This window comes from Schistocerca cancellata, chromosome 4 (genome assembly GCF_023864275.1).
Source record: "Schistocerca cancellata isolate TAMUIC-IGC-003103 chromosome 4, iqSchCanc2.1, whole genome shotgun sequence".
In the NCBI taxonomy this organism is placed as follows: domain Eukaryota; kingdom Metazoa; phylum Arthropoda; class Insecta; order Orthoptera; family Acrididae; genus Schistocerca; species Schistocerca cancellata.
In genome coordinates, this window is record NC_064629.1 from 746064002 (window position 1) to 746077878 (window position 13877).

A 13877-nucleotide genomic window follows, 5' to 3' on the forward strand; every position below is an offset into this window, starting at 1 on the left:
GCCTTTGTTTGAATTTCTGGAGCCTTTACAGCTGGCACATGAAGATTCAGATGTTTGTTGGCTGGGGGGATGTAAAAAGTCTTTGTGGGAGTCTTCTTTCCATCCTGACCAAGCTGCTGGTTGGTTAGCAGGTGATTTTGCTGCACAAGGCAAAGATTTGGTGGCTTCTTGCACAGCTAGAGGAGAAGGAGACAGGGATGCTAATGTAACACTGGGCAATTTTACAACTGCGGTGCTGAACATGAGGATGAAAGTCTGTGTGGCCATGTCCTATGTGGATGGAGATGTAGCAAGAACAGTACTGTAAGTGCCAGATGGCAAAACGCAGGGTTTCCAACTAGCCAACAACTTGCGAGCAACAGGGTAAATCACTTTTTCCTTCACCCAGATCTCCTGGACAGCCCACTCATCAAGATACACAGGACATTCAGGTTACACATTTCGTCAGGTGTCAACAGGACATTTGAATGTGGTTGTAACAATGACACTGGTAGCAGCACATCGGGTTTGGAATGTACAGTCAGACTTTGATGACTTCAAAACCTGCTTTTACCTTTTCACGGTAGCACTACTCTATCACACATGAGAAAAAGAGTGCATGTGGGCACTAAGGATGCATCTACCTTTTTCATCAGCCAATGGACTGCAGTGAGACACTGATCGGAGGGGTAAGTTAGGATTTCTGCCTCAGTCAGACCATCAAGCAGCCTAGTGTAAATAACACCACCCGAAGAATTCCACATTCGATGGGCCTCGACAAACAGGATAGCCGTGGAGGAGCAAAGCTGCAAGTAGTCGTTGGGCTTGAGACAAGTTGTCTCCAAAGGCAAAGTGTCATTGGGTAAAAGAGCAAGATTCCACAGGACCAGCAATTGCATCAACAACTTTCTGAATAATAAATGAATTTACTGTAGCAAAGGTCTGACCGCCTTCGTACGTGAAACCATGTGGAACCAACATGCAGCTGGCAGGGTCTTTGAATCATTAGCCTCAGCCTGTTCACGTTAAATAGACATATACTGAGGAGATGATGATGATGATGATGATGATGATGATGATGATTGGCTCATTCCCAGAAAATCCCCCACGATTGTCAGTGTCTGCGATGGCATGCTCCTTCCAATGCCTCCGCCCCCCCCCCCCCCCAGATGGGGGCTAGGAATAACGCAGTACCTAGTCATCTGTTACATGTCAGATGTATGGGCTGGCCTTCAGGAGTGCATAGGAGGAAGAAGAAAAAAAAAAAAAGAGTACTCTCAAATACCGAAGTGCAGTAAGGATAGGACAAGTAGAACGAAGAAAGAAAAAAAAACAAACAAAAAACAATGGAGAGGCCGTTCAGATGTCAGGCTACTGAAAATACAGGAATATTCCCCAAAAATATCCCAGCCATGTTCCCCGAGGGAGGGAAAAAAGAATAGCAGGATGACAGACATGCAGCATGGAAGGGAAAAGTGCTGCAAAGGCTGGGTCTCCATGGTACCAAGCAAGAACTTACCACGAAGAGGTGAGCCCACTGGCGGGAAGATGATTTATGTGCATCACTCCTCCTTGATACTAGTGTTATATTAAAAAAATCTAATAGTACTATACATAGACATAGAATAAAACAATATATAAATGTAATGTCAACAGGTATATTTGAAAATGGCACATATGCCAAAAGAAGCTTGTTATGAACCTATGTAATCAACAAGAAATAAATAATTTGCAGCTAATTTTGTCAGAAGCATGAAGTAGTTTGTAAACTGTTCGTGAGCTGCCATAATTAAAGTATTCTGTACACAGTGAAATGCTGCTATCCTAAACTGGCACTGCCGCAACTACGATGCACCGTGGGCCATACGTGACAGGGATGAACAACGGCTTAGAGATTCGCAGGGGCAAAGAGACGTGCAACTGGAGAGCAACTGACTGCTCAGATGAACTGAGGGGTTACCCACAGTGTCTCCTCAATGACCATTCATTCAGTGTGTGTGGGCCCTTGCAGTAGGCGCACGGTTCACGCATCCGTGCTTACAGATATTCATCAATGATGAAGGGTGGAATTTGCTCACCAATACTGCTACTGGATGTCCACCAAATGGCAACAGAAGGATCTTTTGAGATGAATCACGTTTCATGCTCCATCAGCATCTTGAAAGCAAACACTCTGCAAAAATTGTCGAAAGGGTCCAGGCCAGATGAGGAAGCATAATGATCTTTGGAATGTTTTTGTATCATTCCCCTGGCAATCTTCTCATTTTGGAAGGCACAGTGGATCAACCGAAGTATGCACCTATCCTTGGGGACCATGTCCATTCCCACATGCATTTTGCTTTTCCTCAGCACACTGGTGTCTACCAGCAGGGCAATTCAATGTGTCACACAGCTCGCAGTGTACATGCGTGGTTCATAGAGCATCAGGGGGAGTTTACTGTACTCCCTTGCCCACTAAACTTCCTGAATTTAAAGCCAGTGGAAAATCTGTGGGACCACCTCGATCAGGCTGTTCACACCACAGCTCTTCAACAGGAAAACCTGGCACAACTGGCCATGGCAATGGAGTCTGTATCCTTGTTGGTACCTTCCAGAACCTCACTAACACACTTCCTGCATGTCTCGCAGCGGTCTGTGCTGCAAAAGGTAGTTATTCAGGCTTTTGAGAAGTGGGCACAATAATGAGACTGGACAGCGTATATTTTGGAAAATAATGGTCCTATAACACCACTATGGGGTACAATTGAAGTTATTTTTATGCCTTATGATTTTTCTCAGTTGAGAATGATAGGCTCTGTTTTTTTACAAAACTGTTAAGGCTTTCGTAGTCACTTGTCGAAAAATTGCCTGTTGGCTTCTGTCTCAGGTTCCTTGGCCAATGCTCATTTGACGATTTTTGATATTTTGCCAGCACAAGTGGCTGACTTTGTCAAAGCTTCAACCTTCATTGCTGGTGACACACTGGAGTCAAGCTCGTGGCCGTAGGTTGTATGTACCTGTTACACCAAAGCCCTAGGGATTTTTTGTGGTAATTACTGATGTGATTCTCTCCTTGATACCTACAATGGCCATTTGCTGAAGCACACGAATCCAGGATCCGTTCACCTTCAGGCTTTCCACTTTCTTGTTGAAACTATTGTCACATTTATGGATTTCTATAGCTTCATGGAACTAGCAGATGTTCAGTGATCCTAGTGTTGACTGATTGTCCAGTCATTCCAACATAGACTTTTTCACATGTACATGGTATGTGATACATTCCCGACATTGCAAGTAGGTCCCTTTGTCAGTTTATAAATAGTTTTTATGCCATGTTTGCACAAGACATGGGTAATTCTGTCCATCACTCTGGGAATGTATGGCAGAAAGGCCATACCCAACATTTCTTCTTCAAATGTGTCTCCTTGCCAAGAGTTTGAATCTGTGATACTTCTTATGTAGCTGATGAAGTACCCACTGCTCCTTAGAACACTTTCCAAATGCTGCATCTCGCGTCTAAGGTGCTGCGGCTCATATAATCACCTTTGGTGCGTTACGAGTATATTAATCATCCCTTTTTTCTGCTTCACATGGTAATTTGACTGTTTGTGCAAGTATTGGTCCTTGTGTGTCAATTTTTGATACACGATGTGCCTCAGGTTTTCACCATTCCTTGTAGCCAGAACATCAAGAAAGTGTGTCTGTTCATCCTTTTCTACCTCCACAGTCAATTTTGTGTTGGCATGTAGCCGGCTAGGTGTCTTAGGAAGTCACTGAGCTGTTCCCCATCATGGCTCCACATAGGTCTCATGACATCTGTGCTACACCTTAGGTTTATAAGGTGCCAAGTCCAGCATGTGTTTCAATATGTTGGCCACTACCGGACTAAGTGGACTACCCACAGCAATACTTTCCAACTGTTCACAGAAGTTGCCATTTGGCATCTAATAGCGTGTAGTGAGTCGTGCACTAAAAAAGTTCTGTTTGCTTCAAACTCTTCAATTCAGTCTCTCAGCTGGTCTGATGTTTCATAATCTCTTACTTTTGTTCATTAGGTGGCATTCTGGAGCTGCATCGAATACTTTCCAGAAGTCAAGGAACAGAGCATCAACCTGGGTGCTGGCATCTACTACTTTGTGGGTCAAGTGGACATACACGATGAACTAGATTTCAAACACCTGTTGTTTTTCAAACTGTTGTTAATTTCTACAGAGGAGATTTTTCTCTATAAATGTCATAATATGTTTATACAACATGTTCCAAAATACTACAGCAGACTGATACCACAGATATATGCGTTTATAGTTTGGAGCTTCTGTTCAATGACCTTTCTGGAAAACAGGAATGACCTGGGCTGTTTACCAGTCACCAGAAATGCTCCACTCCTCCAGCCACCTATGGTACATGGCTGTTAGAAGATATCTAGCTCTTCACATACTCTACGTAGAATCGCAACTGGTACCGCAGCAGGTCCAGTGGCCTTTCTTCAACTGAGTGGTTTCAGTTGCTTTTCTATCACAAGGTTACAATTTTGATATATGTCATTTTGACATTTGTGCAAAGATTTACAGGAGGAACTACAATACAATATTCCTCTGTGAAGCAGTTTTGGAAAAAGATGTTTAGTATTGTGGCCCTCTCTGTATCATCCTTACTTTTCGATGCCATTACAGTCACAGCGTGTCTGGACAGATGGCTTCTATGTGTTTACTGGAACATAAGACCAAGACTTCTTAAGCTTTCCTGTCAAGTCAGTGGATAATATTCCTTTTGAATATGCCGAACACAGCACACAAGACCTGCCCTGATGCTAATTTTGGTTTTGTTCAATTTTTGTTTATCTGTGTGGATTTGGCTACATTTAAATTCACAGTGAAGCTCTCTCTACTTTCGTAGCAGCTTTCTAACATGGCTGTCAAACCATAGTGGGTCATTTCCATCCATCAAGTTTGCTCGGCACATACCTCTTTGAGACCTGTTATGCAATACTGTTGACCTTTGTCCACTGATACTCAACACTGTCAGTGTTGAAGATGAAATTTTCATGCTGACTACTCTACTACTCTTCAGCCCCCTCCCCCTTTACACATCTGCCACCCAATCCTGCCTCCCCAACCTCCTCTCAACTCCCATCTGTCTGCCTACTCCTCTCCCCTCTCTCTACCCTCCTCCTCCCCCTCCCCTCCTTTTCTCTTTCCAGGTCATCATACCTAGCACAACAGGAGGTTGTTGGTTCTTTCCTTCACAGTATTTCTTTCCACACAGTAAGTAGTATGTGTACCAAGTTGGGATTTTTTTTTACCTCTGGCTTTGCTCATGTACACACAATTCATTCGGGAATTTAACTTCTCTCTCAGTACTCATGCTGCCTTCTAATCTCTTCCAGAGACTAACAAGATGAATTGTTCAAGTCCTTGGAGAAGTTGATGGCACAGGAGCATGAACAAATTGCACTACATCTACATCGCTACTCTGAAAATCACACTCAAGTGCCTGGCAGAGGGTTCATCGAATCACCTTAACAATAATTCTCAGTTTTTCCACTCTTGAACAGGATGCAGAAAAAACAAAATCTTTCTGTGCGAGCTCTTATTTTCCTTGTTTGCTTATGATTCTCATTTCTCCCTATGTCGGTTGGTGTCAACAAAATATTTTCACATTCAGAAGATGAAGTCGGTGACAAACTTTGTTATAAGCTCCTAGCACGATGAAAATGTCTGTTTTAATTATGTCCACCCTACATTCTGTTTCATTTCCATGACACTCTCCCCTATTTTCTAATAATACAAAATGTGCTGCCCTTTTCTGAACTTTCTCTATGTACTCTGTTAATCCTATCTGATAAGGATCCCACACAGTGGAGCAGTACTCCAAAAGAGAATGGACAAGTGTAGTGTAGGCAGTACCTTTTGTAGATATGCTGAATCTTCTAAATGTTCTGCCAATAAATTGCAGTCTTTGGTTTGCCTCCTAACACACTTTGTGTGTGTTCTTTCCAAATTAAGTTGACTGTAGTTGTAATTCCTAGATATTTAGTAGAATTAACAGACTTTAGATTCAACTTATTTATCGTGTAACCAAAGTTTAGTGGATTCCTTTTTGCACTCAAGTGGTTGACCTCACAGTTTTCATTATTTAGGGTCAACTGTCAATTGTCATACCATACAGATAGCTATCTAAATTGGTTTGCAATTAGTTTTGATCGCATGATTACTTGACTAGATGATAAACGATAGCATCACCTGCAAATGAAGACAGCTGCTCAGATTGTGTCTCAAATCATTTTTAGAGATAATGAACAACAGAGGGGAATGCCAGAAATAACTTCTGTTTTACTCCATCACTTCCCATCAATTACTAAGAACTGTGACCTCTCTGAACGAAATCACAAATCAGTCGGATATCTGAGACAATATTCCACAAGCATGCAACTTGATTGCAAGCTGCTGCGGTGTCAAAAGCCTTCCATAAGTCTAGAAATATGGAATCATTTTCAAATCCTTTGTCGATAGCACTCAACGCTTTGTCTGAGTATAGAGCTAGTTGTGTTCCACAAGAATTATGTTTTCTAAATCCGTGTTTACTGCGTCAAAAGACCGTTCTCTCTGATGTAATTCATTATGTTTGAATACAATTTGTGTTCCAATATCCTCTTTGTATCTACGTTAATGATATGAACTTTTAATTTAGTGGATTACTCCTATTGCCTTTCTTGAACAGTGGTTGTATATGGTTGTTAAGTACGGGGCTATTGCATCAGCATACTCTCAAAGTAACCTAACTGGTATACAATCTGGGCCAGAATACTTGCTTTTATTAAGTGATTTAAACTTCTTCACTACTCCGAGGATAACTTGGCAGCTGCTCTTGATTCGAGTTCTGGAATATTTACAACTGTGTCTTTGGTGAGGGAATTTTGGAAAGCTGTGTTTAGTAATTCTGCTTTAGCAGTACTGTCATTAATAGTATTTCCACTGCTATCGGACACAGAAGGCATTGATTGTGTCTTGTGGCTAGCATACTATACATACAACCAGTATCTCTTTGAGTTTCCTCTCCCAGATTTTGAGACAAAAGTTTCATTGTGGAAACTATCTTAAGCATTTCATATTTATGTCTATGCTAAATTTCAAGCTTCTGTAAAAGATCGCCAATCTTGAGGTTTTTGCATTCATTTAAATTTGGCATGCTTTTTTCTGTTGTTTCTGCACCAGTGTTCTGACCTGTGTTGTATGTCATGGGAAATCATCTCTGTGTCCTTTGTTAATTTATTTGTTATAAATCTCTCAATAGTTGCTGATACTATTTCTTCGAATTCAAGTCACATCTGGCCTACACTTACATTGTTAATTAGGAAGGAGTCAAGATTGTCTATCAGTAAGGCATCAACCGAATTTTTATCCACTGTTTTGAATAGATATCTTTTTCATTCATTTTTGGTGGATTTGGTAGTTGTGGTATTGAGTCTCACTATAACAACCCTGTATTAATTAATCACTGTATCCAGTTTGATGTGCATTATTAGCTCAGGAAAGTGTGATTTCACAACTGTTTACCATTCGAGTGGACTCATGAAATAATTGCTCAAAATAGTGTTCAGAGAAAGCGTTTGGCATAATTTCAGATGATTTTTTATGCATACCTTTGGATTTTAACATGTATTTTCTCCAACATATCGTGGGAAAATTAAAGCTGTCAACAACTTATAAAATTAAAGTCATATATGTGTTTGAAATTAGACTCAAGTTTTCTTTGAATCTTTCAGCAATTTTATCACCTGAGTTGGTAGGTCAGTAAAAGGATTCAATTATTATTGTATTCTGGTTGTCAACAATGACCTCTACCCATATTAACTCATGGTATTGAGCTGCCACCATATTACAGCATTCTACCATATTCTCCTTAATATAACTGTTCCTGCAGTGACTCCCACCCTGCTTGCTATTCCAATACTGAGCGTGACTATATACTGATGTTTCACACGCAATTTATATAGTAGAAGACATACAGCCACCCCAGCTGTCTATGTGCCCTGTCCATGTTCCAGTGCATAAATTAATGACAACTTATATTTCTACTGTGATGAACTGTAATTTTTTAATCTCACTTGGGATTGTTTTATTTTAATTAAAAGGATTACTTTGTAATTGTCTTATGAATTGTTTATTTTTGTGACTTACAAACAAAACTATTTTATTATTGTGTCTATTCGGTCATTTGATATCATTTTGTTGTCATGGGTTGTTTTTACAATCTTTCTATTCAGTTAACTGAACTTAATTAACTCGCTTGTGCAATCACGTAAATTTTGGTCAATGGATTCACCCTTCAGGTGTCTGTTGTAAATGATTCAATGCAGTGAGAAGCTTCATGTTTTGTAGTTGTCAATTTAAACTTTCGTTTGATGTATCTATCTAATTTCATACTTGTTGATGCTCAGCTATAATCAATCTGTAATTGACTTCGTACCTTCCACACACTAATATATTTTCAATGTTGCAACTTTTCTTTGGTCAGTTGAATAGTTACAATATTACTTATAGGATATAATTTGTGATGTTAAACTCTAAACAAATTCTAGATTACAATGCTTCCATCCTTCCTGATTACGGTTAAAAAAAAAAAATTGTGTTTCAAAACTCTGTTCTGTGGTTTCAACCTCCTTATCAGGTTAGCAACCAAATGTTGCCGGATGTTCGCCACTGCTTGCACATGTGATCTTAGAAAATAACTGCAGTCTGACAAGGAGGCCATTCAACATCACATGACCCCTATTCTATTACAAATCACATTGGATCTGTTACCTCCTTTAATAACGCTACACATCAATCATTCATTTACTTTATTAATTAAAAAATAAAAACCCATAAATGTGGCATTGTTCAAAGAACACAGTGCTGTAACTAAATCGGCAAAGCCACACCCTTTCTCAACTTCGCAGAGCCACCGCACAGAGACACTGAAATACGGCTGAACAGATCAACACATACCCCCAGTTCATGATCAACAATTAAGATGATGGCATCATCATGTAGGGCACTAGTGAATATTATGTCTCATTTTAAACTTAAATTGTGAGCATTATGTCTATGTACTACAAATGAAGAGCCTTGTAAATGTGTGTATCAAACAATACTTTTTGCAAATACTCAGAACATTCCAGTGAAAATGGATTATATGAACACAAGTACATCTTCATACCTAAATTAGAATAACGTGAACTAATATTTTACATCATCTACTTTCCACTCCTCCTCTAGGAACAAGTAACGAACCTACTTTTGTAATGACGACTGCATTCTCGTCAGGTACAACAGTAAACATGTATTGGTTATTTTTATGTCATATCCTTATCCTTGTCGTACAAGTCTTTCAGTTGCTTGCACTCCTCAAAGCCGTCTCTGAAGCCAGCTTCATATGCCTTTATAACTCTGCTGCTGTCACAGTCCTGTTCTGACAATTATAGCACTGTCACCATCACGGTCCTTTGTCGACAACTGTAGTCACCGCTTGGAAACTTAACAGTTACACTCACATTCCAAGATTTGAATTGTGTGTGTGCTCTGCACAGTTGTGTACTCTGTTTAGACTGAAATAGTGAAAATTTACAGCAGTCACATACATGGATATAGAAGGCTGAAAGTCATTCCCAGCCCAGCAAGATGACATAAAACTGTTGTCAACAGATGTAAAGGTCTGGCTTACACATGTGACAAATGGACTTTACGATATTCTCAAAAACTAAAACATAGTGATGTATGATACAAAACAAAGAATCAGCAACTCACAATGTAATCCATACAGTGATTTCTCACGACTGCATGCATGTCTTGGTCACCATAAACTTGGTCAGCTACTGCACGAAACAAACATGCCCCATCTTCTTCCATTTTCTTGATGATGAAGCCTTTCCTCTTGATAATTTTTTCAAACCAACGGTCACGCTGTAATTATGTTATACCATTGAGTAAATGATTTATTAATTTATCTCAGAGCAGTTTAAACAGATAACAAATATGTGAACAAGTTAACTGTTTAGGTGTGTAGAAATGACAAGAGGAACTTCAATTGCATTTTCGTACGAAAATATAGGGTGTGTCATGCCATTGGAGTAAAAAATCATACAACAGTAAAGCATTGTAAACTGATTGAGATATGAGGAACCAATAGTCGGAAATGAGTATTTCAGATGACGTGATGTCTTGAATGAGCTATGCATGTGGGGTTACACATTTGTATAGAGCTTAGGTTTATGCACTGACGTTGGTGGCACAACCTTGAAAAGCAACACACAGTTTTCTGTAATGAAATGACTGAAAAAATTGTAACAAAAAAAATAATTAATGCACAGTAATGAAATTTTAGGAATATATTTGTCTAGGTGACATATTTAAGTGATTAACACTGCAAGATCACACGTTAATCTATGTGCAAGATAAGCCATTACAATGTGAAATGCTGGTACACCAATAACCAGCGCAGCTGCTAAAATGTTGAATGCCAGCATACAAACATGCATGCATTGTGTTGTACAGGAGTCAGATGTCAGTCTGTGGGATTGAATTCCACGTCTACTGCACTTGGTCAGTCAATACAGGCACCGTTATTGCTGGTTGTGGGTGATGCTGGAGTTGTTGTCCAATGTGTCCCACATGTGCTAAACTGGAGACAGATCTTGTGATCAAGTAGGCCAAGGGAACATGTCATCACACTGTAGAGCATGTTGGGTTACATCAGTGGTATGTGGTGACCATTATCCTGTTGGAAAACAACCTTTGGAATGCCCTTGATGAATGGCGACAAGAGGTCAAATCACCAGACTGATGCACACACTTGCAGTCAAAGTGCATGGGATAACTACAGGAGTGCTCCTGCTGTCATAGGAGATCCCACTCCAAATCAAAGCTGGAGGTGTAGGTGTAGGTGTAGGTGTAGGTAAAGTGTGTCTAGCAAGCAGACAGGTTGTTTACACACCCTCAACTGGCCGCCTCCTAACCAATGCAAGGCCATTACTGGCACAGAGCAGAATCACCTTTCATCATAAAATGCAAAAGACATTCATTCTGCCCTCCAATGAACTCTCGCTTGACACCACTGAAGTCACAAATGGCTGTGGTTTGGGGTCAGTGGAATGCATGCTGCACGGCATCTGGCTGGGAGCTGTCCTTGAAGTAACTGATTTTTAACAGTTTGTTGTATCACTGTGGTGCCAACTGCTGCTGAAATTGCTTTTGCAGATGCAACAGGATGCACCAGAGCCATACTCTGAACACGATGGTGTTACCTCTTGGTAGTCCCATGTGGCCATTTGAAGTCTGCTCTTTCTACGACTGTATGGTCTCATACCCACTGCTGCCAGCAATCGTGTACAGTTGCTACAATCCTGCCAAATTATTCTGCAATATCACAGAAGGAACATATAGCTTCTTGTAGCCCTATTACTTGACCTTGTTCAAACTCGGCGAGGTGGTGATAATGACGTCTTTGTCCGTTAAAGATATTCTTGATTAACATCAGCTCACCACATCTGATTTCAAAGGTAACTGATGCTCACAACTATTACAGTGTATATTTAAAGCAAATTTGAGTTGCATCCTTATAGTGACAGTACTAAGGCTACTCTTACACGACTGGTGTGAAATTTAAACAGACATCATGTAGAAACATGCGTAACAACATTTGTTTGTCACACAACTCCTCCTTGGTGTTGCAATTTTTTTCCCCATCAGTGTATGTCCATAGAGGAGCACTGCTCATTAGGGGAACTTCGCCTATGTGGTTAACAGATGGTACAGCAGGTGGTAGCACTCAGAATGCCAAACAAATGTACAGATTTAAGTTTTGTGATGGACGTGATACTAAGTGAAAGAAATTCATCACCATGATCAGAAATGGGCAAAAAATTAGGATGTTATAGCCAAAGAGATCTGGCTAAGGTTTTTTCACACAGGAGAATTTGAGATCACATGGGAGACATCTGATCAATAAGTACATGTCAAATTGCCCCTGAAACACCCACATTAAAAAATATAGTGTGGAGCAGTAATTACAAACTCAGCACTAACAATGTGTGCAAGCATTGGGAGTCAGTAGAGCTTAGTTCTGTCAATTCATGCGTTATAATATATGCATTAAGACTGATGGTAACCACTCTTGATGAGCTTAAGTTATACGAGGTGTAAGTTGCTTACGTAAAAAAATGTAAATATTCACTTCTGTCCACGTGCTCATGACCTGAACACACTTCTGATACAGGTTTCATTTTGCCCCTGAGGTATGGAACACCCTGTGTATTACATATATTATATATTTGGTTGACCCGTAAGTTCACAGTGTTTTTCCATTAGTTTAGTAAATACCACAGATACAAGTAACACACACTTCAGTCATCAATAACATACTCTCTTTCACTATTTACAACAGTCTCCCAATGCTGGTGTAACTTTTCGATACTACGACTGTAGAAACTGCATGGTTTTGAGGTGGTGAACTCTTTGAGCCATATTCAAAACCCATTTTCATCTGGAATGTGAGTCCCTTGAAGGTTTCAGAATGAAATTTTCTCTCTGTAGTGGAGTGTACACTGATAGGAAACTTCCTGGCACATTATAACTGCGTGCCAGATGGAGACTCAGACTCGGGACTTTGCCTATCGCGGGCAAGTGGTCTACCGACTAAGCATCTGAAGCAGGGCTCGTGACCCATCTTCACAGGTTTACTTCCACCAGTACCTCTATCTGTAAAGCACCTGCCAACGAAAGGCAAACGTCCAGAGTTCGAGTCTCAGTCCAGCACACACTTTTAATCTCCCAGGAAGTTTCTTTGATGGTTGTTCAATAGTGTGGAAAAGGTGAAACTCTGAGGGCACAAGTTCAGTTGAATAAGGTGGTTACGGAGTGACTTCCCAACCCAACGCCTGTATAGCATTTTTAGTCGGTCTAGCAGAATGCGGGCAGGCCTTATTGTGGAACAGCATCATTTCACGCAGTTTTCTTGTTCATTGTTCTTGAATTGTATCTGAAAGATGTTTCAATTGTTGACAATGAATGTCAGCAGTGATGATTACACCTCAGGGAAGCAATTTGTAGTACACCACCCTGTCGCTGTTCCACCAGATGTGTAACATTATCTTTTGCGGATGTGTGAAGTCCCTGTACAGGGAGTTGCTCCTTTGTTTGGGCTCAACCATACTTTCATTTTACTTATGTTACCATAAAGATATGATACAGGGTAGGAATGATCAGTGTTGTTCACGAGCCAATTGATGACTAGCAAGCAGAGATGCGCATATGGCTGCCCACTGATTTCTGTGATTTTGGCTTAGAGGCTGTGGTACCCATACACCCAATCTTTGAATCTTCTCCATTGCAAGCAAACATCGCATAATAGTGGAATGATCACAGTTCATCACATTTGCGAGTTCTCCAGTACACTGATATAGATCATTGTGGATTAATGCACTTAAAAAATCTTCTTCGAACCCTGAAGGACTTCCTGAACACAAGAGTCACTATGCCAAAAAGAATCTTCTCAAAACAAGGAAACTATTTTTCTTGCCATGCTCCATCCAATGGCATTATCTGTACACACGGTGGAAATGTTTCTGGCTGCCTGCACTGCTATCACCCCTCAATGGAATTCAAACAGAGAAATACGTCAGAAATGTCCCGCTTTCTCCACTTAGCACAGAATTCTCTAGTGTCCACAGCTCCTCTCACGATCCCCACATGATAAAATGATAATACGTACCCTCAAATTGTGGCAGTGAACTACAAATAAAAAATGGCAATTGATAAATAAACCCAGAGCAACCAGAACAGCAATGTGCAAACGATCATTTGTGCCAGGTTAAAATAGTGATTGGAAAAAAGCTACATTCCTTCTATGTATATAAGTAACCGACATGCCTTATACAATTA

The 13877-nt window shown here is 40.3% G+C and overlaps 1 protein-coding gene across 2 annotated transcripts in view; it reads right to left on the bottom strand.

Moving 5' to 3' along the window:
- Positions 1 to 13877, bottom strand: part of LOC126184025 (OTU domain-containing protein 5) — a 106221-nt gene that overhangs the window by 26910 nt on the left and 65434 nt on the right. For both annotated transcript variants that reach the window (XM_049926379.1, XM_049926378.1), the window contains exon 4: positions 9747 to 9902. In XM_049926379.1, coding sequence (XP_049782336.1) covers positions 9747 to 9902 — 156 coding nt within the window. The remainder of the gene's footprint in view (positions 1 to 9746; positions 9903 to 13877) is intronic.